Source organism: Macaca thibetana, chromosome 7 (genome assembly GCF_024542745.1).
Source record: "Macaca thibetana thibetana isolate TM-01 chromosome 7, ASM2454274v1, whole genome shotgun sequence".
Taxonomy (NCBI): Eukaryota; Metazoa; Chordata; class Mammalia; order Primates; family Cercopithecidae; genus Macaca; species Macaca thibetana.
Window position 1 is genome coordinate 90,356,222 of NC_065584.1, and position 24,869 is coordinate 90,381,090.

The 24,869-nt window shown below is 49.7% G+C and overlaps 1 protein-coding gene across 6 annotated transcripts in view; it reads left to right on the forward strand.

Moving 5' to 3' along the window:
* The window catches only part of ADAMTS17 (ADAM metallopeptidase with thrombospondin type 1 motif 17), a 363,335-nt gene that overhangs the window by 332,313 nt on the left and 6,153 nt on the right, over positions 1-24,869 (forward strand). For 4 of the 6 annotated variants that reach the window (XM_050799677.1, XM_050799676.1, XM_050799678.1 and 1 more), the window contains 2 exons: positions 3,285-3,489; positions 7,629-13,113. In XM_050799677.1, the coding sequence (XP_050655634.1) occupies positions 3,285-3,489; positions 7,629-8,285 (862 nt within the window). In that variant the 3' untranslated portion in view covers positions 8,286-13,113. Of the gene's footprint in view, positions 1-3,284; positions 3,490-7,628; positions 13,114-24,869 lie in introns of those variants that run through there. The other 2 variants (XM_050799681.1, XM_050799680.1) reach the window with 1 other exon arrangement.

Consider the following 24,869-nt stretch of genomic DNA (forward strand, 5'->3'; position numbering starts at 1 on the left):
ATTTTTAGTGTTAAGATGTATTCTGGGGGAGCTGTATGGTTGGGGCCGGGCACAGTGGCTCATGCCTGTAATCCCAGCACTTTGGGAGGCCAAGGCTGGTGGATCACCTGAGGTCAGGAGTTTGAGACCAGCCTGACCAACATGGTGAAACCCGTCTCTACTAAAAATACAAAAATTAGCCGGGCGTGGTGGCGCATGCCTGTAAGCCCGACTACTCGGGAGGCTGAGGCAGGAGAATCGCTTGAACCTGGGAGGTGGAGGTTGCAGTGAGCCGAGATCGTGCCATTGTGCTCCAGCCTGGGTGCTGGGTGACAAGAGCAAAACTCCACCTCAAAAAAAAAAAGGAGATAGTGACTAGTTTTTTAGTGTGTGTGTGCTTATTGTCCCTATTCATCACGTTCATTCTTGCTGCTTCCAGGCCACATCTGGGCCGTGTTGTCCACTGTAAGAAAAGTAGTGACTGAGTAGAAAATGAATGGGAGGGATTGAACATCTGCCACACAAACTCTTTTGGCCAAAAGAAGAGAAAACTTAAAGGGGAACAAAAGAGCTGTCTTCACATATTTAAGAAGGTCTCTGGGTTACTCCAAAGACCAGAAACTAGGAGAAATGAACTAGGAGAAATGTGTAGAATTTAGCTCAGTTCTCTTCGTGTTGAGTAGTGGTTGGGTGCTGAGATGAGACTCATGGCCACCCTGCAGGAGTTCTCCATCTCTTACCGAGGAGACAGTGACAGCAATGATAGCTAAGAGTTACATTTACATGAGTGTCCGTGTGCCAGACACTGTTGTAAGCAGTTTATGGACAATGTGCCACTTGTCCTCACAACTGCACCCCGAGGGAGTCACTGTGGCTCCCATCCCTGCCATGTGAGCCAGGGATCCAAGAAAGGCTTCACTGGAGTTAGGCCCCGGAAGCCTGAGGACAGAGTCATGAGTCTGCCAAGGGGATTAGGACTTAGCTTCAGAAGAGGTGCCCTGGAACAAGGAGGGACAGTTTGGGATGGAGGGGAGGAGCCCAGGTAGCTCTGTCTTCTCAGCACCAGAGATGCCAGCGCCACCCCAGTTGGTTCAAACCAGCCCCATCCTCACCGGGATTGCTGCAGGAGCCTCCTCTGGTCGCCTTGCCATTCTTCTGCCCACTATAAACTGGCATCCATACCGAGCCGGTGGCCCTCTCAGAGCCAAAAGGAACATGTCACTCCTCTCTCAAAACCCTGCAGGACTCCATCTTATTTGAACAACAGCCACCTGGGCCAGCCAGGCCCTGGGAATCTCACCCTTCTGCCTCCCAAATCCCATCCTTTCCCCTCACTCTCACTCTCCCCTCCCTCACTCCGCCTCCACCCCACCAGCGTGCCCCTCCACCACGGCCTTTGCACCCCTGTGACCTCTGCCTTGGAAGCCTTTACCCGTGTAGCCACAGGGCTCACTTCCTCCCAGGCTCTGCTCAGATGTCCTCTTCCCAGTGAGGCCTTCCCTGCATCCTGCTGTAAGATAGCAGTCACCCCCACCTACTCCCTGTTCTGCTCACACTGCTTGACTTGTCTCTAAAGCACTTGTGACTGTGTGTTACGGTCTCTAATCTCATCTAGTACATTTGTTATATATGCTATGGTGATATATATGGTTCACTGGGCATATATGGTCTGCCCCCCTGAGAATGTAAGCTTCAGAGGGCAGGGACTTTGTTTCACTCACTGCCTACTCATCAGAACCTAGAAGGTGCCTGGCACGTGGGAGGCCCTCAGTAAATCTGCAGCGCCTGGATGGTCAAATGAGCCATTCAGCTGGGACTGGAAAGTGAGAGACAGTTGGCACCATCCAGTACCCATTCAAAGGATCCTCCCAGTGGGCAAAAGCTGTAGACATTGCTCAACAGTGGGATGGCCTAGCACGGCATGATCAGACTTGGTTTGGGGCGGGATTCAGGACTGTTTTTGACTAATGAGGAGGAACTGAGTGGCCGTGAGACCTGGCGGTGCGCAGGTCAAGCTGCTTTGTCAGGTGGTGAACTCTTGGGAGCAAGGAGTTTATGAGGCAGGACAAGAAAGGGCAAAGCCAGTTGGCTCATCCAGAAACCAAGCAGTCGAGATCCCTCAGTGTTCCCCAGAGGGCACTGGAAAGCCTATGTGTGTCCTGAGGAAGCATGATTCCCAAGCTGCTCAGCTGCTGTCCAGTGACCTGAGGCCAACAGACGCCTGCTGCATCGGATCATCAGGCTGTCGCGCAGGGAGCTGAAGTTTCATGTTTTATTTTTTGTTTTTATTTTTGGGGGGGACAGAGTCTTGCTCTGTCACCCAGGCTGGAGTGCAGTGGTGCGATCTCAGCTCACTGCAGCCTCCACCCGCTGGGTTCAAGCGATTCTCCGGCCTCAGCCTCCTGAGTAGCTGGGATTACAGGCATGTGACACCACACCTGGATAATTTTTTGTATTTTTAGTAGAGATGGGGTTTCACCATGTTGGCCAGGCTGGTCTCGAACTCCTGACCTCAAGTGATCCACCTGCCTCAACCTCCCAAAATGTTTGGATTACAGGCGTGAGCTACTGCCCGGCCTGAGTTGAAGTTTTAGAAGAACACTTTCAGATGCCAAACTCAACAGCCTCTGTCTTCCCACAGCCCACAACTTGCCACTCTCAAGTATCACAGCCATCCCTGGAGGCTCTGGAAAGCAGGGAGGGCCTAGTTCTGGTTAATCAAGCTGGGACTGGTGTGGGGTGGGGGGTTCTTTGTCAATGGCTGTATCAATCCCCTATTGCCACAATGACAAACAACTCCAACATCTCGGTCACTGACAGAAGTGCAGGTGGTAGTGGTGCAGGCTGTCTGTAGGGGCATTCCCTGTACTGGGACTGTTCTCCCTGGAGAGGGTAAGAAGCAAAGAGAATCAGAGCCAAACCGCATAACCACGTTCAGAGCTTCTGCCGGGACGTGGCCAGCATCCTGTTCACTCACACCCTGTCAAAAGAAGCAGGTCCTGTGACAACAGGCAGATATGTAATTCCCTAGATGGAGGCCATGACCAGATAATTCCGTCTGCCGTAGGGGTGTTGATTGCAGAAAGATGTCTGTGCTGAGGAGACCATCCAACCAGAGGACCACTCAAGTCATTCCCTCTGTGCCGATACTCTGAATTATGTCCAAGGTTGACTGAAAAGCTTCCCGAGGCTGCCTCCCTCTCTCCCACCACAGGGCAGCAATTCCAGGATCCGGCTGGAAGGCCTTCCGGAGAGGCTGGCCTCTCACCCGAGTCATTCTCTCTCTCTTTCCTCCTGTCTGGCAGGTGGGTAGCAGGTCCGTGGAGCCCCTGCTCGGCGACCTGTGAGAAAGGCTTCCAGCACCGGGAGGTGACCTGCGTGTACCAGCTGCAGAACGGCACACACATCGCTACGCGGCCCCTCTACTGCCCGGGTCCCCGGCCGGCGGCAGTGCAGAGCTGTGAAGGCCAGGACTGCCTGTCCATCTGGGAGGCATCTGAGTGGTCACAGGTGGGTGCCTGGGCTTGCCGCCAGGACTCAGCCACAGGGACTCCAACACGGTGCCACGGTATTGGTGACATTCTGGTGCCTCCCAGCCCTCGCTCGCCCCCAGGTCAGCTCGAAGTTGTGTTATAGCTCATGTGTTCTTAATTTCCATCTCAGATAACAGCGTGGCTACAAAAACACAGATACCATGTCTCTCATGATGTACATGTTGACACTACAGTGAAGGACAATTTGATCCCATTTCCTATGAAAATTCCCACATCAAGATAGGACAGACAGATACTGACCGACTTTTTAATTCTCCTTTGAGTGTATTTAACTGTGGTGTGCTCAGGCTGGGAAGGTGGTTTCAAAGGTTTTCCTTTAATCCCCCAGCAGTCTTTGTAGAATACAAGAGTCAGATGCCAGGAGGGACAGCTTTTAGTGTGCAAGTTGGAGTTACAAATGTCATGCCATAAAATGTTTTGGAAAGAAGTGGATTAAGCCTTAAGTCTTAACTTTGAAGGTTGGTCCTGGGAGTACGATTTTATCTTTGGTGATGTCATCCTTCAGGGCTTTGCATTGACTTTGCATTAATGATTTTGACTGTTTGGCCATAAAACTCAAAAAAAAAAAAAAAAAGCTGAATAAAGGGCAGGCTTCCCTCAGGTCTTCCACCAGAGTAGTCTAGGAAACTCAGAGAGGCTCATCCAAGACACTCTTTAGTGTGGAAAATATTTTTAAAGTTCCCTCTATTGCCAAACAGTTGGAATTATTTTGAATAACAAAGTATTCAGCCCATTTTTAATGAAGGAAAACTCTGCCATTGGCTGCTCTAAAACAAAGGTTAATTTTCAAACAGATTGTGGCATGTATTTGTTTATAGATCTGAATCTTTATCCTACATTTTATGATATTTTAGGAAAGGAAGAGAGTTTGAGATTTTGTTGTTTGATTGTTTTTTTTTCTTTATATATGCTGACATTTGTCAGTTTAACATTAGAGGGATTTTTTTCGGCCGCTTGCTGGCAGAGTTGAGGCAGGTATTCAGCCCCCTCCCCTTTCCAGTACCCTAGGTGAGCCTTTGGGTTTTAATTGCCTAGCTCTCGATCCAAGTAAGATTTGTGCTTTGATCAGATCAAAACTATAAATTTTCCACTCAGTGGTGAAACCCTGTCTCTACTAAATACAAAAAAGTAGCCAAGCATGGTGGTGCACTCCTGTAATCCCACCTACTTGGGAGGTTGAGGCAGGAGAATCACTTGAACCCGGGAGGCAGAGGTTGCAGTGAGCCAAGATTGCTCCATTGCACTCCAGCCTGGGCAACAAGAATGAAACTCTGTCTCAAAAAAAAAAAAAAAAAAAAAAAAATTCCACTCAGACTCTTTTTATGGAGGAAAAAAATGCCTCCCCAACAAGCCTGACATCATCAATTATCATTACAGCACTGAAGATCTCTGCATTTGGAAAATGTGAGACAGTGGGAGCAAGATTTAAATAAATTTCTCTGTGCCTGTATCTATGTGCACACCTAATCCTAATCCCGAACGAGCACCACACCAGTCAGCCTAACTCTGGTTTCGCCCAGGCTTGAACAAAACGCTTTCTTCTGAACATTTAACTTGGAATCAAATCATTCCCCACGGGAAGCTCGCGAAGCTAGTACTTCTGCCGCTTCCCACGTACTGAAGTCCCAGAGTGAGTCTGTCTTCCGCTGGAAGCAAATGGGTTTCAGTTCCTTGAGGGAGAGTTTTTGTCGACGTGCTCACTTTTATCCAACCAGCTGTGTTGATTGCTCTCACTACCTACCCCCAGCTTCTTCCCGACTTTATTAGAAGAAGGATCAAATATCCAGAGGGAAGGAAAAGGTAGTGAGTTTCTCCTGTCCTCAGCTTGCAGGCCCCGCCCATGATGGAAAGCAGAGAGACTGAAGGGCACCCTCCTAGGCCCCTTTGGAGCTGGAGCTGACCTCAGCAGCCTGTGGCACAGCTTAGACAAAGGCTTCAGAAAGAATAGGTTGCTGGTCAGAGTTTGGTTAAGGGTCAGGGTTTGATTAAGAAATAGGCTGGATGCTCAGAGCTTGAAATTCAAGGGGAAGAGGCGAGGAATGCAAAGTAAAGACCAGGCAACAGTGAACTTAGGCAGAAATGGTGCATGGGCTCCTGGTTGCAGAGGAGCAAGTTGTGTGGGTGCTGGTGCCAGGGGTAGCCCACAAGTCAGACAGTGAGGACAGAGTTGCTGAAATGGTCAGGAAACCTTGCCACACAGAGAAGCAAGGGGTAGCCCTCCAGTGCAGTGCCCCGGGGCTCCTGCATGCAAAGCCCACCGTGGACTGACCCCTGGCATCTGAGGACCCTTTAAACCAGCTCCACACTCCACACACAGCAACTCTCTCCACTCCCTGAAGGGGACATTGCAGCTAGTTCTGAAGCATGTGTATTTCAAACCAGCCTAAATTAGCCTTGAAAGAAAACCTCATAGGATCTTTAGACAAAGAGCTTAATTGAATTCATAAGAAAGAGAGGCTGGGCGTGGTGGCTCACACCTGTAATCCCAGCACTTTGGGAGGCCAAGGCGGGTGGATCATGAGGTCAGGAGATCGAGAGCATCCTGGCCAACATGGTGAAATCCCATCTCTACTAAAAATACAAAAATCAGCCAGGCGTGGTGGCATGTGCCTGTAGTCCCAGCTACTCAGGAGGCTGAGGCAGGAGAATTGCTTGAACCCAGGAGCTTGCAGTGAGCCAAGATTGCACCACTGCACTCCAGCCTGAGTGACAGAGTAAGACTATCTCAAAAAAAAAAAAAAGAGAGAAAGCTAGATCATATTTTTGGATAAATGTTAATAACAAATATCAGGATTAACATTTGTCCTTTATGTACCTTTTTTCCAGTGGACACAGTGGGATTTTTTTTTTTTCTTTAGAGATGGGGGTCTCTATGTTGCCCAGGCTGGTCTTGAACTCCTGGCCTCAAGTGAGCCTCCCACTTCAGCCTCCCAAAGTGCTGGAATTATGAGTGTGAACTACTGAATTTGGCCTAGAACTTTTTAAAGTTGAGTTTGTTATAACTCAAGAAAGTCACTGCTGTAGCCTGCCATATTTTTGGTAAAGTGAGCAAGTATGAAACCGCCTTAGCAGAATCCAGCCTTCTGCACACCATCTTTCCAAGTTATGTGTTTACGCCTGTGTCAGGGACAGGGCTTCCAGGGCCAACTTGTTTGTGAGTTTTGTCCTCCTGAGGCTATGGGTCAGCTCTGCCTGGGCTTCCTTCTGCTTTGCTTTTGGAGATGGTAAGTGCTCTTGCCAGCCCAGGCACCGTCCCTCCCCAAGATCTGTGGTGGGCATGTCAGGAACAGGCTCCAGATGCACCCCAGAGCACCCATCTGCTGTGCTGACACCCTGTCACGCCCTCTGTCTCTTCATACCTTCTTGCTGCTGGGAATCCTGAACTCTGGAGGGCGTGCACATCATTCATCACCCACAGGCCCTGCCCAGGTCCCCTCCCCACTGCCCCTTGCCAGGTCTCCCGAAAGTAAGTAAACTACCACAGGGGACATGCCTCTGTCACCATTCTTGGTGTCTGCGTTAAAACATTCACTGGAGCTCTCTGCGAAGGCTTTCCACCTGCCTCACGAGAAAGTCACCTGCGGTTTTTCCTTCCTTCTGCCTCCTCCTTGTCCTGGCTGGATCGAGGTCTTTGTCCCAGGCTGGCCCAAGCAAAGCACGTGCACCTGGAGGCCATCTGGGAAGATCTGGGGCCTGGGACTCAGCTTCAGGGCCTCACCTTGCTCCAGCTGGGCCCTGTTCCCTGCAGCACTCATGGCTCCATCACACCCCTGCCCTTTGAGCTCATGTATTGCCTTAAGCTTTTGGACCTGACAAGTGGCCGCTGAATTCCACTCCCCTCATGTGACCTCACGAGTACCCCAGGTTCTTCCCACTCCTGATTCCTGGGTCCCTTCCCCAACACTGGCCACTTGGCTGGTGCCCCAGCTGGGACCATGTGCATAAGACCCTGTAGACCATGAGCTTTTTGAGGACAGAAGTGTGGGTTTTCGTCTTTGCATCATCCCACACCTGGCACCTCGGAGGGAGTTAATAGCTGCTGATGGACTTGAATCAAATTGAAACTGGATTAAATATTCGAATGGTGTCTTGCAGTGTTCTGCCAACTGTGGAAAAGGGGTGCGGAAACGGACTGTGGCGTGCACCAACTCACAAGGGAAATGCGATGCCTCCACCAGGCCGAGAGCCGAGGAGGCCTGCGAGGACTACTCAGGCTGCTATGAGTGGAAAACCGGGGACTGGTCTACGGTGAGAGCAGCCTGCTGGCATTTCTCTCTGTGCCGCAGTGCAGGGGGCTTGAGGGTCGGGAGCTCAGCTCTTGTGATGGTTCCAATTCCACACAGCAGTCCCAGCGTAACTAGGCACATTCACTTTCCTTCCACCCGCTGCCACTACCCAAGACCCCATGTGCTTCCTCCCCTGCTTTTCCCACAGGCCGCACCAGCACTGCCCCTTCTGGCTCACTGGGAGAACCCCACTGCTTCACATGCATGCAGAAGGAACCCAAACGCAGCCCAAGGCAGGACGCCCGTGCCCTGGATGCCAGGCTTGCCATGCTGTGCAGTGGGCCGGCAGGCCCCAGCCTCCTGCCATGGGGACACTTGGGGCAAACATCACTTCCATTCACTCCCAGGACCCCTGGGCAAGGGCCTGGAGATGCAGGGACAGACAGGGCAGGGGGCCTTGAGGTGGGAGCAGGGAGGGGTATCACAGAGCTGCGGGGTCAGCACTCTGAAGACCAAGGGTGAATAAAGGGCCATTGAAGGTTTCTCCAAGTAAAAAAATGATTTGTTGTTTAACCCCTTCTTTTTCATTCATCTGATACATTTGAATGATTCCTGTTTTCTGGGGACCAAGGTGAGCACCACTGCCACCTGTAAGAACCTTCTAGTGGGTTTTCTTGAGAGTCTTTTCACAAAATCTGTACCACGCTTCCTGTAAGCATAGACCGTGTTTGTCTTTCTGTATGGTCTTAGCAACTGGAAAACTCCTGCTTGCTTCTCCTGATATCTCTTCACTCAAAGATTGCAAACTGCTGACCTAGAGCCATTGGTTTTTGCTCAGCCTACACAGTATCTTAAACATGTTGGAATTAGTGGCTAGCATTTTTTCCCAACATTTTAATGCATATTCTAATCACATGATTGACTGCCAATATGTTCCGTGTGTGAAAAAAACGTTTACTTGAGCTGAATGTTCATTATCTTCACTTTAGACAGTTTTTTTTATTATACTTTAAGTTCTGAGGTACATAGCAGAATGTGCAGGTTTGTTACATAAGTATACATGTGCCATGGTGGTTTGCTGCACCCATCAACCCGTCATCTAGGTTTTAAGTCCCGTATGCATTAGGTATTTGTCCTAATGTTCTCCTTTCCCTAGTCCCCCATCCCCCAACAGGCCCTGGTGTGTGATGTTCCCCTCCCTGTGTCCACGTTTTCCCGTTGTTCGACTCCCACTTATGAGTGAGAACATGCAGTGTTTGATTTTCTGTTCCTGTGTTAGTTTGCTGAGGATGATGGTTTCCAGCTTCATCCATGTCCCTGCAAAGGACATGAACTAATTCTTTTTTGTGGCTACATAGTATTCCATGGTATATGTGTGCCAGCTACATTTTCTTTACCCAGTCTATCATTGATGGGCATTTGGGTTGATTCCACCTCTTTGCTATTGTGAACAGTCCCACAGTAAACATACATGTGCATGTGTCTTTATAGTAGAATGATTTATAATCCTTTGGGGATATACCCAGTAAAGGGATTGCTGGGTCAAATGGTATTTCTGGTTCTAGATCCTTAAGGAATCACCACACTGTCTTCCACAATGGTTGAACTAATTTACAGTCCCACCAACAGTGTAAAAGCGTTCCTGTTTCTCCACATCCTCTCCAGCATGTTGTTTTCTGATTTTATGATGATCACCTTTCTAACTGGCGTGAGATGATATCTCATTGTGGTTTTGATTTGCATTTCTCTAATGACCAGTGATGATGAGCTTTTTTTTCATGTTTATTGGCTGCATAAATGTCTTCTTTTGAGAAGTGTCTGTTCATATCCTTTGCCTACTTTTTGATGGGGTTGTTTGTTTTTTTCTTGTAAATTTGTTTAAGGTTCTTTGTAGATTCTAGATATTAGCCCTTTGTCATATGGATAGATTGCAAATTTTTTTCCCATTCTGTAGGTTACCTGTTCACTCTGATGCTAGTTTTGTTTTGCTGTGCAGAAGCTCTTTAGTTTAATTAGATCCCATTTGTCAATTTTGGTTTTTGTTGTCATTGCTTTTGGTGTTTTAATCATGAAGTCTTTGCCCATGCCTATGTCCTGAGTGGTATTGCCTAAGTTTTCTTCCAGGGTTATTATGATTTTAGGTCTTAGGTTTAAATCTTTAATCCATCTTGAGTTATTTTTTGTATAAGGTGTAAGGAAGGGATCCAGTTTCAGCTTTCTGCATATGGCTAGCCAGTTTTCCCAGCACCATTTATTAAATAGGGAATTCTTTCCCCATCGCTTGTTTTTGTCAGGTTTATCAGAGATCAGATGGTTGTAGATGTGCGGTGTTATTTCTGAAATTTCACCTGAACATTCAGGTTTTGGCTTTGCTATGAAAATGTGGCAACATGGCTCAGGCAGGTAATTTTGCTTCTGCCTCTGCTTTACGAAAGGAAAAATGGTTTTTCCATCGGAAGGCAAAACTTACCGGAATCTGATCCCTGCAGAAATGTTACCACCTTCCCATCAGCCCAAGTCAGAACACAAATTTCTCCAAACTCTTTGAGTAAAAAAAAAAAAAAAAAAAAGCCAAATTTCCCAATTCCCTGTTTGCCTGGTAGTGCTAAGGTGCACTGTTATTCTGGATAACAGTGAATTTGAGAAGGACCTAAAACACCTCCTTCCTATTTACTCCCTGATCAAAACATCTGACCAAGGCAACAGAACTGAGCCTGTCAGTCCAGTGTCCCCAAAACCAAACAGGGATGCCACACAGTTACTTGGATGTTAATAAAGCTTAATATGGAGCTGCCAGGATGTATCTTACGCTGGCAGAGAAACTTAACTTCAAAGCTCTCACAAAAGATACATGTGCTTTGGCTGGGCATCATGGCTCACACCTGTAGTCCCAGCACTTTGGGAGACCAAGGCAGGAGGATTGCTTGAACCCAGAAGTTCAAGATCAGCCTGGGCAACATAGGGAGACTGTGTCTCTACAAAATAAATAAACAAACAAAAATAAAAATAAAAATAAAAAAAATAGCCGGGCGTGGTGACACATGTCCGTAGTCTTAGCTACTTAGGAGGCTGAGGCAGGAGGATCACTTGAGCCAGGGAAGTCAAGGCTACAGTGAGCCATTATTACACCACTGCACTCCAGCTCAGTCAAGAGAGCGAAACCCCATCAAGAAAGAAAGAAAGAGAGAAAGAGAGAGGGAAGGAAGGAAGGGAGGGAGGGAGGAAGGAAGGAAGGCCTTCGAGCCATGAGGACTTGAACTCATGCAATAGAGACATTAAGGGACTGAATGACAGCTCTGACTCTCCAATTACGTGCCTTAACCTCTCTGACCCCTTGGTCTCTTTATCTCTGAAATGGGAATCATAAACACTGGCCCTGCCTGTTTCTCAGAGATGCTTAGAGGTTTCAGAATGTTCATATATGTGTCTAAGCACTTTGACCACTAAACCCATTTCATTTCATTGCCCAAAATCCGCCACCCAAAGGTCACAGGGTTTTGGGGCACAATCCCCAGGGTTATAACCCATTCCAATCTGACTTAACCTTGTCTTATCAGTAGGGCTTCCAGCCTTTTATAGACAACACTGAGAAATTCTCTATCCAAGCACATCCAGACCTAGCTTGAAAAAGGTCACTGATTCTAGCCCAGAGACATATAGGTGAGCTATCAAAAGACTAGGTTCTGATCCATAAGTAGCACGTTGGCAAATGTGCAGGATCATCTAAAGAATTGATGATTACCTTACACCTACATGGTTACAGAGAGTCCAGAAGATGTAGAAGCGGACCTGCCTAACAGTAACAGGCAGAATAACATTGGACACTAAGTGTTCAGATGTGTACTGGAATAAAGCTGTCATTGTCATCAGCGAATTGGAAGGGTCCTAGCAACCACGCCCTAAATGTAGCCTGTACTATTGTTGGCGCCTGTGCCCACAGGGGTCCGGGGCAGGAGCGGAGGCAAGAAGTGGTCAGTTCTAGGCCTGGGCCACACCTGCCCATCTGGGATTGGAGTGCCTAGCACTACTTTCCTTTTTGTGGGGTACCCCTGTGCCTCATGTCACTGGTCCCCTCTAGCCAAGGTTGTCACCCCTGCTGCACAGAAGAGGGAATGGAGGCTCAGAGCAGTTACCTGCCTCGCCCACACCCCGGCAGAGTCCAAGCTCCTGGACCCAGTTCAGTGTTCAGGCTGTTTGGTGGAAAAAGCAAGAAGGGATTGGGTAGGAACCATGATGGCGCCTTTAAGCTGAGGGGCATCTTGTAGATGGTTCTTGGGCTGCAGGGCTTGGCTCTCCTCAGCATGACCATTCTGGTTCTGAGGACTAGCTGGACACTTTTGCTTTCTTAAGTACCTTGACCTTCCTGGTACGAGGAGCCACAAAACCACCAAAGGATGGACAGGAATAACACTCAGCAGTCCTGCCCGGGACCTGGTGCTCATGCATCGCGTGGCTCACTCAGCCCATGAGCCTTCCCTCGTCTGCTGTTTGGGGTCCCTCCCTGGCCAAGGACACTGCAAGTTTCCCCAGACAGGACCTTCAGCCTTCCGGGAATGCCTGTCAGGTAAGATGAAGCCTTTTGCCTGGCCATCCTCTCTTCACCAGCCATGCTGTGAATAACACTTCCAGGCTTTCAGAAGAGTGAGGGGTTGGAGTCACTGTGCCCACTTTTGCCATAGCCCGTTTGACAAGCTGTCACTGCAGTAAGAACAAGAGGGATTTGTGGGATGTGAGGGCCTCGGTGACATCTTGGTTGCGGTATTAATCTACTTTGCATTGCTGTAAAGGAATGCCTAAGACTAGATCATTGATAAAGAGGTTTATTTGACTTATGGTTCCGCAGACTGTATAGGAAGCACAGTGCTGGCATCTGCTTCTGGGGAGGCCTCAGGAGGCTTTTACTTGCAGCAGAAGGTGGAGCTGGCATGTCACATGGTGAAAGAGGGAGCGAGAGAGAGAGAGGGTGGAGGCCCCAGACTTTTTTTTAACAACCAGCTCTTGGTGAACTAACAGAGCGAGAACTCGCTTATGACCATGGGAAGGACAGCAAGCCATTCCTGAGGGACCCACGCCCGTGACCCAAACACCTCCCACCAGGCCCCACCCCAACACTGGGGGACACATTTCAGCATGAGACTTGGAGGGCACAGACACCCAAACTGTGTCAGCCACTGTCTGGAGCTGGCATCGGATGGCATCCGATTGTGTGCACCAGGCTGTTATGAAGAGGGCTTAGCAAGGGTCCCCAGCCAGAGCCAGAGCCTGAGCCTGAGGCTGAGCTGGGGGAAGGTTGGTTTTAGCAAAGCAGAGAGGGCCCGCAGGGACATTAAACTGGAGTTGGCACCGTGTGTGTGTGTGTGTGTGTGTGTGTGTGTGTGTGTGTGTGTGTGTGGTGTACCAGGAGCATGCTGGTGGGGGCTGCATAGACATGAACCAAGAGACCCCGACCCCAACTGTCAACCTCACCACCCTCCCTCCTGCTGCCATCACCTGGGAGAGTTGGGGGCTGGGCACCCGCCACACCACCTGCCCCTCTGTACCCTCCCCCCAGGTAGAGAAACTTGCCCATTTTTCCCTCTCTGCCTTCTCTGGAGAAGTGGGAAGAATACATTTCCCCAGGGTGGTGGTGGGGAGCCCATGTCCTCAGTCCCTGGAGACCAGACCTTTCTAATTAGATTCCACGGGATGAGGCTTCCCCAGCGTTTTTGTCTGATTTGAACTGTTTGGGTTTGCCGTATGGTTTATGTGTCATCTTTGCTGTCCAGCTTGCAGATGGTGCCTCGGTTGCACCCATGGGTTCCACTGCATTTTTAAACCAGTCACCCAGGGCTTCCTTCCTGTAACGAGCCACCAAACCTCGTCATGTGCTGGCATTTGAAGGCAACAGACAAATTGCCCAAAAGGAAAGCAGAGAGAAGGCGGAACGCTCTCCATGTATCACTGTATCTGTGGAAGGTTATTCATGTAACCAGTTGTTCCAGTTTCTATTTCTTGTCCAGTTTCTAGCTCTTGGGAGGCAAACACTGCCACGGCAGCAGCGTGCTGGGCTAAGCAGGTGTTCCCCTCACTATGTCGCAATAGAGGGAGCTCAAAAGGTGAATCTTTCAGCAGATGGAAGCTTTGATATCCCCATCCAAGCAGTCTCCTCTCACTTCACCCCCAGGTGCTGTTGAGAAAGATGAGACTGTTTCCAGGGAGGTGAGGAACGGGCCAGTCCAAGAGCATGCTGCAGGTGCTAGCTGGGAGAGGACGCCCAGGGATGGCTGAGCACTCCTGCCACTCAGAGCCTTGGGGAGGCAGGCAGGCCCCTAGGGAAGATGGGGCCCCTCTCTTCCTGCCCCTACCCCTCATCCTGACCTCGGCCAGCAGCAAAACCCTAACCGGGGTCATGTGTGAGGGACACAAGTCATGTTCCCATCCCTGCCTAGAGCACTCCTATCGCTCTGGTATGTTTGAAAAATGACCTGCAGCTGCCTTCCCACCCGGGATAGTAGCTCTTTCCAGAAAACAATGCCGATCATTGTTTTCACCCACTGAATGCCGGGTCTATGTATTCCACTCTGGGGGTGGCGGGCCCTTAAAATGGGGGAGGAGGAAATCTCATTTCTTTCTAGATGGCATGACTTCTGAGCATTCATCACCACTGAAATGATGGGATGTTTCCAATGAAAAACACATTCTGGAGGGATTATAATGGATGATGTTTTTAAAGAAAACCATGACTTAATAGACCAAGGGAAGAGAACGGTGTTCCCTTATACTGAAAAGAAGAAAGTGGTCGTTGAGCCCCTGGTGCCAGTGGAGGGGACTGATCTGACTTGCAAGGCCTCTGAGCACCCTGACAGCCTAAGGCAGCCTTCTTTCTGTCTGTAATGTGGAGATAACAGTGCCTCTCAGAGGCCTTTCGAGTCAAATGATGCAGTACATGTTCAAGGATCTGTGTGCTCTGAGCCCTAGGAGGAAGTCAGGGAGAACCAGTCTGAGGTCGAGTTCATGTGTATTTTGCTATGTCGTTGTGCTCCCCGGAAACCCAGCTGTTAGATACCTCTCTATGTTCTAGGCAGGGAGATACAGGCTCGAGTTCCATAACCTTAGCAGTATATCATGCAAGAGGGTAGTTACAGACAGTTTTCATGTGGACACACCATCTCTGAGGCCCGCACTTGTTTGGTGTGGCCTGACCCACCCGCCCCACCCCAGCCGGCAAGGCCTGCCTGCCCAGCTGTGGCCCCCACTTGCTGTGGGCATGTGGCCAAGTCACTTCAGTTCAGCCGGCATTTCTGGAGCTGCTGTTCTGTGCCAGACCCTGTGCTGGTGGTGCAAGAGTGGACAATGACTCTTGCCTAAAGGGAGACAGATCAAGGAGCTGGCTATAGTGGCCCATGCTAAGTCCCACTGAGCAGGTATGCAGTCAGCACTGTGGGATCCAGACAGCCCCTGCCTGGGGAGCCACAACTGGGGGTGGGTGCATGTAGAGGGTAAGACAGCTTTTACTGGGATCAGTGACATTGGCCCGTGACATTTGCTGTTGCTTTAGAATTTACAAAGCACCTTCACTCAGGGTATGTCATTGGACCCTCACCCGTCAGTCCCTCTTTTACAGATGAGCAAGCTGAGGCTCAGAGTGGTGATATGGCTTTCTTCACAAAGTCACACAACTAGAAAATGGCAGGGCTGGTAACCCACCTTGGCTTAAAGTGCAAGATCATGTCGGAGGCTTAGATTCCGAATTTGAAACCAGAAGGAGCTGAGTCTAAGATGCTCATGTGCTCGTTATTAAATCAAGTATCTGCTCTCTCCTCAGCCCACCACGCCCATCGCAATCTGCTCCCCCAAAGGCTTTGAGTCAATCATTTACACTGTAATGTAAATCTGTTATCCCTCTAGGAGATCCTGCATGTTTAGCCTCCCCTTAATTGTGAAATTAAAAGTTGAGTCCTTATTGAAGAATATGTGAGCATCAAAACTCAAGTGCACAAGGCACTGGGGACCCTGGGGCCCTTTTCTGGGACATGTGAAACTGTGCCATGGCAGCAGCCAGCACTGTGCATCCAAATCAAGAGAGGTAGATCCTCCATTTGCCATCACTCCTAGGAATGTGAGCAGCCAGTGAAAGGCAGTGACCGAAACTCAGTGCTTTTCTGGGCAGGGGCAAAAAGGAGTGGGGACAGACACTTCCTTAGTGTGGAACACTGTGTGTGAGTCCACAGAGCCCGCCATCGAGCCATCCGTGCTTTACAGAGAGAAGTTCGAGACCCAGACCATGCTCAGATGAGAGCAGTGAGCTTGCTGAAGAGCAGTGAGGTCCCAGGAAATTGCCAGGAGGGGTGGCTGCAGGGAAGTGAGGTGGGCCACACGGCCATGCTGAATGGTCCAAAGGCCAGTGCCTCCATCTCCTGGGCCCTGCGCCATCCCTCCATTTGCTCAGTGTCCCTTGTCAAAGCAGCCGCCTTTGCAGGGAGTGAGAGATCAGAGAGTGGGGGAGCCTGGTCACCCAACGCCCCGTCTCCACCACACTCTAGATTCTAATCACTGCCTGCATGTAGCTAGTAAGTCAGAAGCCATCATCCCTAAGTAGTGCTTTTTTGTCATTGACCTCAGAGCAGCGCAGGTGGTTAAGACAACACAGGTTCACAACCCAGCCCCGCTGCTGTCCCCGTCTCACCTTGTGTGGGCATCATCCGCCATCAGATGAGTTTGGGGGTAGCCCTCATAGGGCTGATTGAGGAGTGAATGGCATCCAAGTATAGCATTCACCCCAGTGAAATGCCCAGTAGGGGCTTTTGATCATCATCATTTTCACAATCACCATCTGGGGCAGTCGTCAGCCTCGTCTCTCATCAGAATCTCATTTCTTATATGGGCCTATAAAATGTTTATGTATTCGAAGAACCATCCATCGAGTGTAGCTCAGGCCCCATAAATGGTGCGTGCTGTGGTTGAGTACCCACACGTGATGGCGGCATGCCCTGGGGCAGCTGTCTTGCTGCAACTTTCGCAGTGGGTGATGGGAAGCAAATTTGCCCACAGGGAACAGCTCCAGCCCCGGGAAAGAGGATGAGAGCTGTCCCGTGGTCTCCTCTGTGCTTCAGTCCCCAAGAGCTCTAGAGGCGACCCGGCCCCTGCAGGCCATCGGGGGTCACCTCAGCCTCCTGGTTCCCTAGCTAGAAGGTCCCAACCACAATGTGCAGGTCAGCAGGCTGCGAATTCGGAGGAATGAGGGACACCTGAAGCTGAGACTGCCAGGAAGAAAGCAGGTGTCGCAGGGGGAGTGGGAGGGGGTGTGTGTCTATGAAAGCATTTCCTGTTTCTCAGCGATGGCACAGGGGATTTTCACTGTCGTTTAACACTGCTATTTCAGGTTTCAACCGCTTCTGAGGTTTTCCTTGCTCATGCCAAGTCTCGGGGGAAATCTGTTCAAAATGCTTTTGAAGAGCTTTTGACATTTCACCAGCCAAGCACCTTTTCAGCAGAAAATGCAGTTACTGTCAGGATTCTGTCTGTCTCTTTCTTTGCTATCCAAAACCAGCCTGAGGCAGGCTGGCCCCTCAGAGACTCACTCAGTGGGGACGGGGGTGCATTCATTGTGCTTTGAGAGTTCAGCCTTGCATGATTTCACCCCATCCTGGGCTTGTGCTCACCCCAAAGCCAGTGGGGGGAGCCAGTGGGGGGCAGCCCTGCCTGGGCCACTCTGCAGGAACCACAGCCCAGGCGTGTAGTTGACATTCCTGGAGTGTTTTCCTCTTCCTGAGAGCTTTACAGCCTCCTCTGGCTAATTCTCAAAACATCCTGTTGGGATCTGGTGTTATTTACAGTTGTGATTTTACAGCTGGGAGAAGCTGCGAGAAGGGAATCCCGCTGTGGGGAAGGATGTCATCAGGGTAGGGGTGATGGAGACCTGGTTCCTCCCTGTCGGGGGTGGTGCGGGCAGGTGGGAGGCAGGGACTCTCTGGACACTCACATGGACACTCTGAAACCTCACATTCTGCCTCTCTGAAAGGTGGTGCCGCATCCCTAGCAGACACCACTTATTGAACACCTACTGTGTTCTGAGCTCTGGCCACAGCAGCTGTCAGTGTGAGGATGAACAAGCTCGTACATAAGCCCGGTGCCCTGTACACAGCAGACAGGCAGGAGGTGGGCCCTGCTGCGATGGCGACTGCCGTTTCTATTATTATTAAAGAAGCTAGTAACGCTTGCACAGTGTCTCACTATCACGTTGGTCTGGGGAACCTAACATCTTTTCTCTTTTTGCTGGAAACTCTACCTAAAGGGAAATCTCTTTTTCACAGTAACTTCATGAAATAATTTGCACAAAAAAGCACATGAGTAAATCCAAATTGAACCTCTTCCCTTTGTTGCCGTGAACCTTTTGCCCTTTGCGCATCAACAATTTTGTTACTGTTTTTCCGGTGACACCCCCTCCCTGCCTGGGAAGGGTGGTGGGCGGATGCGGAGGCTGCCTCTCCACCGGGTGGCCAGCTCAGATGCACGGCTGTGGGCACCTGCTGGGGTGGGGGCTCCACTCACTTCAGGTTTCCTGGCAAGGAGCTTTTCGGTTAAATTTATTGCTGCCTCCATTTCTGTCTCAGTTACCTGAGTCTTGGGAAGCCACATGAAATGTGGATGTGATGAGCCCCTTGACAAAAGGACTGTCAGTGAGAGCTTCAAACAAGACCAGATATGTTTTTTATAGATCTGTTTGCTTGGATTATTAAAGCCTAAAAAATGGCTTCACAGCGATGCTTGGGGCAAGTTTGATGCTATCAGGAGACACTGCAGTCTCCTCACTGTTCAATTAAAGCTGAAGCCTCAGGGGAGGCCAACAGAGAAGGAATTCACCCCATGTGCCTGTTATCCTTCCCACCACCGCCCAGCTCAGGTTACGAGGATGTCCTTCAACAGCAACCCCTTCAGATCTGTCTGGAATCATGTTTGTCTTCAGGACCAAAACAGCCTCTAATTGTGCTCCCCGAGGTCTGGCTGCCAGATCAACTCAGGGAGCCAGGCAGACAGGGCTGTCTGCACCTGCCTGTGGAGGGCCTGGTGACCTAAGGGCAGCCCAGGGAGTGCTAAGGGAGTGGGCCAGGTGACGCAGTGTGCCTTGCTGGGCTCCAGGAGCTCCCTGGCCAGCTGTCTGTGCTCTTGGCCGTGCATTTGCTGTTGAGAATAATAACAGCAGGATTTGTTGAGCTCCACTCTGAGACCCCCCGCTAGGCTCCTGTTCCACACTGCCTCTACTCCAGGAGACAATTCTATAAACAAGAGTTTATTATCCTCATGCTGCAAATAAACTGAGGCTCAGAGAGGTTAAGTCATTTACCTGAAGTCACACAGCTAGTAAGTGGGGATGTAGCATGCCAACAGGCCCCCCTTCCCCCTGGTGCCCCACACCGCACAGCCTCTCCATCAAAACTCTGGTTAAGGAGAGTATATACCTGTGGATTTTAGGCCAGGGCAGGCCTGGCACCACCTCAACTCAAATGAAAATGCAGCTGGTTAGGATCGTGGGCCACCAGCAGGTTACACCAAAGAGTCATTGGCAGAATTCTCCAGTTTTATTTTAATTATAAAAGTAGTTCTTACTATAGAACACACTAAAAGGAAAATTAGTCCCAGAAACCATATGCTGACATGGTAAATTTTCATAATGGTTTGTCTTCCAAACTGTTACATAGGTACACACACATCTATATTAAAACGGGGTGGCTTCTGTACATGCCACTTTGTAACTTGTCTTCTCACCTAACACATGGAAGCATCCTCTAGGGGGCTGGCCCAGACACAGCTCCAGGCAGTTAAGCAAACACCCCAAAATTCTCAAAAATTCTTCCAGGTGAGCCAGAGCCACCCATAGCCCACAGCTGTGTGAACAGCACCCACTAGGACTCCAGCTAGAATTAAGCAAACCCTAATTCTGATGAGAGTAAAATGCCTACAAGGGGCAGAGCCCTTGGGACCACCTGCCCTCAAAACCACCTCCCGCCTGGCCCTGACCTGGCCCTGCCTCATGGCGACACTAGTGAACAGTGAGAACAGACACCTGTCCCTGTTGAAGGACTTTGGAGACACCCTTCCATGATCTCATGGAGCAGTTCTATTTATAGACTGGAAAATTAAAAGCCAGTGACCCAGGCTAGGAAGGATAATGAGTAAATGGTGGAGATGGGCAGTGACCTGGTTCTTTGATTCCCACTTCCAATTAAAGCTCCATTTAGTACAACCTCTTATTCACATAGGAGGATGGAATTCAGTCCATGAGATGGGGGTCGCTGGACCACTTGCCACTCCTACCTCTGCAACTTTGAGCAAGACATGGACCCCTGCCAACCTCAGTGGCCGGCATCAGCCGTGAGGATTGTTGTGGAATGTTCCACGCTGCCGTGGAGGCCTATGAGGGATCCCTTGGGAAGAGCAGGCACACCACCTGCATATGCTGGAGACGTGCCACATGCCAGCCTTTTCCCCTCAGCCCCAGAGCAGGCTGCACAACACTAAGACCTTTCAGAGGGGACATCTGTCTGCAAGGTCACCCTAAATGCCTGAGTTTCATGATGGTCATTGATCATTTCCAGGCAGAAACCTTGCCAATGCTGCACTTGGTTTTAATAGACCCACAGGGTGAAGCCCTTGCCCTTGTGTGATTTTCACATACATAGTAGCAATACTCACAGAGGAAACAGAAGCCCTTCCTGGCACTCCTGCAGGACTGAGCCCCTTAACAGCAGTGATTCTGTGGGGCTGACTCCCCAGCTGGTAGGGCACCTCCTCAAGAGATGCAGGGGAGTGAGGTGGGCTCCTCCATCCATCTGTGCAGTTTCCTCCCCAGAAATCCAGCAGCCCCCCACCTCGTGCTCCTCTCTCCAGGAAGAAATAGGAAGATGCCTGGCTTTCCCTCCTGGGCACATGTTTTGCAGTAGAGGCGGCACTGTGGCCAATGGTCCAAGGAAAGATCTGAAGAGAAAAGGGATATTGGTATTGCCTGCAGGTCAGCAGTCAGCAGGTATATCCTTTTTTTTTTTTTTTTTCTTTTTTTGAAACAGAGTCTTGCTCTGTCATCCAAGCTGGAGTGCAGTGCCGTGATCTCGGCTCACTGCAACCTCTGCCTCCTGGGTTGAAGTGATTCTCCTGTCTCAGCCTCCCAAATAGCTGGGATTACAGGCGCTCACCACTATGCCCGGCTAATTTTTATATTTTTAGTAGAGACAGGGTTTCTCCATGTGGGGCCAGGCTGGTCTCGAACTCCTGGCCTCAGGTGATCTGCCCACCGCAGCTTCCCAAAATGCTGGGATTACAGGTGTGAGCCACCGTGCCTGGCTCGCTGTTCTTAAGTGGGCCTCATATGTGCCAATTCACAGAAATGAACCCTGATTATATGGTAAGCCCATTTTCCCAGGAAGCAGGGTTTCTTTTAAATTACATAACCCATTTAGATATAAAAGTCTCTAGTGGTATAAGTGGACTCATTAAATGCCTACCATTAAGTAATGTATTGATGTAGTTACACATTCATATTTAAAGTTATGCATTATAAACATTCAAATTTAGAAATGTTACTATTTTTTTTTTATCTTTTATTTTTTCTTTTATAATACTTTAAGTTCTAGGGTACATGTGCACAACGTAGAGATTTGTTCCATAGGTATACATGTGCCATGTTGGTTTGCTGCACCCATCAACTCGTCATCCACATTAGGCATTTCTCCCAATGCTATCCCTCCCCCAACCCCCCACCCCCTGGCAGGCCCCCAAGTATGTGATGCTTCCCACCCTATGTCCAAGTGTTCTCTCATTGTTCAGTTCCTACCTATGAGTGAAAACATGTGGTGTTTGGTTTTCTGTCCTTGTGATAGTTTCTGTGAATGATGGTTTCCAGCTTCATCCATGTCCCTGCAAAGGACATGAACTCATCCTTTTTTATGGCTGCATAGTATTCCATGGTGTATATGTGCCACATTTTCTTTTTATTATACTTTAAGTTCTAGGGTACATGTGCACAACGTCCAGGTTTGTCACATATGTATACATGTGCCATGTTGGTGTGCTGCACCCATCAACTCGTCAGCACCCATCAACTCGTCATTTACATCAGGTATAACTTCCAATGCCATCCCTCCCCTCATTCCCCTCCCCATAATAGGTCCCGGCGTGTGATGTTCCCCTTCCCGTGTCCAAGTGATCTCATTGTTCAGTTCCCACCTATGAGTGAGAACATGCGGTGTTTGGTTTTCTGTTCTTGTGATAGTTTGCTGAGAATGATGGTTTCCAGCTACATCTATGTCCCTACAAAGGATACGAACTCATCCTTTTTGATGGCTGCATAGTATTCCATGGTGTATATGTGCCACATTTTCTTAATCCAGTCTGTCACTGATGGACATTTGGGTTGATTCCAAGTCTTTGCTACTGTGAATAGTGCTGCAATAAACATACATGTGCATGTGTCTTTATAGCAGCATGATTTATAATCCTTTGGGTATATACCCAGTAATGGGATGGCTGGGTCAAATGGTATTTCTAGTTCTAGACCCTTGAGGAATCACCATACTGTTTTCCGCAATGGTTGAACTAGTTTAAAATCCCACCAACCGTGTAAAAGTGTTCCTGTTTCTCCACATCCTCTTGAGCTGCAGTGGGCTCCACCCAGTTCAAGCTTCCTGGAGGCTTTGTTTACCTACTTAAGCCTCAGCAATGGTGGGCAACCCTCCCCCAGCCTCGCTGCTGCCTTGCAGTTAGATCTCAGACTGCTGTGCTAGCAATGAGGGAGGCTCCGTGGGCGTGGGACCCTCCCGGCCAGGTGTGGGATATAATTTCCTGGTGTGCCGTTTGCTATACCCTTGGTAAAGTGCAGTATTAGGGTGGGAGTTGCCCGATTTTCCAGGTGTTGTGTGTCTCAGTTTCCCTTGGCTAGGAAAAGGGATTCCCTCCCCCCTTGCGCTTCCCAGGTGAGGCGATGCCTTGCCCTGCTTCAGGTCTTGCTGGTTGGGCTGCACCCCCAGACCAGCACCAATTGTCCAGCACCCCCAGTGAGATGAACCCGGTACCTCAGTTGAAAATGCAGAAATCATCCGTCTTCTGTGTTGCTTGCGCTGGGAGCTGGAGGCTGGAGCTGTTCCTATTCGGCCATCTTGCTCCAGGACTCTACTATTTTCTTTAGTGTGTTATAAAATGGAGCCCTTATGAAATGGATGCATTGAGGTCAAAACAGGTGAATATAAGCAGTTTTGTATGGTGCAACCTAGTGATTGCAATCTTGGTCTCATCGTCACCAGCTCCACTTTGAGTCACCTGTCGGTTTGCCAGAGGACACATGGTCATATCTGACTTCACTCAAATGCTGCCCTTTTTCAGTCTGTGTCCTGCTGTCAGTGGACAGGTTGCATGGTTTTGCAGGGGATTGGCATGACTTTTCTCTGCATTTAGCTTTCGGCTCTGTGGCTTTGTTCTGCATTGGGAACACTGGCCTTTTCCTTCATCCACCACATTTGTGTGGACTCTCAGTTTCTGGGTACAACTACTTACCAGATTGCTTTCATAAGTGATTTTTTTTTTGAGGCAGAGCCTCGCTCTGTTGCCTAGGCAAGAGTGCAGTGGCGCAATCTCGGCTCACCACAACCTTCACTTCCCGAGTTCAAGCGATTTTCCTACCTCAGCCTCCCGAGTAGATGGCATTACAGGTGCACACCACCATGCCTGGCTAATTTTTGTATTTTTAGTAGAGACAGGGTTTCACTATGTTGGCCAGGCTGGTCTCAAACTCCTGACCTCATGATCCGCCAGCCGTAGCCTCGCAATGTGCTGGGATTACAGGGGTGAGCCACCGTGCCTGGCCTCTAAAAAGAATTTTGACCGAAAGCCTTTGCTCCCTTACCTTCAGGCATACCTGTCATCTGGCTATAAACTGCAGTCAGGGCTGCGCCTGGATGTTGTTCTTGCTTAGCTATATGTATTTGTGTGTGCAAAGACACAACTACTCCTTAACAGAAAGAAAAGAGAGCTCTTTGCATTCTCCACAGGGCCCTGCGGGGAGGTTCAGGTTAAGTCAGAGGCTCTTGGTTCTGAATGCCCATTGTAACCACTTGGAGAACTTTAAACACACTGAGCCCTCAGTCCTGGGACCTCCTCCACCATCTGATTGTATTGGTGTGGGATTTTTCAAAGCTCACCAGGTAGCTCCATGCAGTAAATCCCAGTGTGCAGCCAGCTTCCTCCAAGGTGCCCCCAATGCCAACAGGGCAAGAGTCACGTTGCTGTAGCGCCTGTCCTGTGTTCAAGGCGGGAACCTCCTTGTGCGACTTCATCCCTCAACCTCAGCACTCCTCAAACTTCCATGTGCCTGATGCTGACTGCTGGGTCTGGGATGGAGCCCTGAAATCTGCATGTGTAATGTATGTATTTGTAAGGTCATAAGCAGCCTCCGAAGGGTTTATCTAAGAAAGGAACAAGGCATGAAGTGGAGGCCCTAGGGCTGGCCTGGCCTGTTGGGTCAGAGCCCGGGTTCCAGTTTGAACGTGCCGGGGGCCCACAAGGGAGCTGCTTGTGGTTTTCACACCTTCTTTGTGAGCTGAAAAAACCGGTGCCCCTTTAGAGCAATATTCCCTCTGAATGTTTATCATTCTAAAGTGAAAAAAGACACACAAAGCATGAACCTGCTTGTCAGGCAAGGAAGCTGAGGAATCTGTCTGGCTTGCAGAAACCCCTCCTGGGAGCAGACAGCCCTCCCAGGCACAGATGGGACACCACCACCTCCCACTCGGCCTGTGTCTAGAGACTCCACATGGCCCCCAGGAAGGTCCTTTCTCCGACAAGGCCAGGGTCAGGACCAAGAGTGAGGACATGGGAAGCACAGGACCTGCAGGGCACCTGCCTCCCTCACCACGTGTGGCATTCAGAGAACAAGGCTGCTCCAGGCCCTGCTCCCTCTCTCTCCACCCCAAGGTGCCATTACTAACTCCGGCTGGGCTGCCGACCTGGTTTTGCTGAGTGCTCTCAGAACCCTGTAAATCAGGGATTGTGTGGGCTCTGGTGGACACCAGACAGAAAGTATACTCATGGACCTGGCTGTCTTCCTGGGAAGAGGCCAATGTAAGGGAGAAGAGACTGTTCCAAG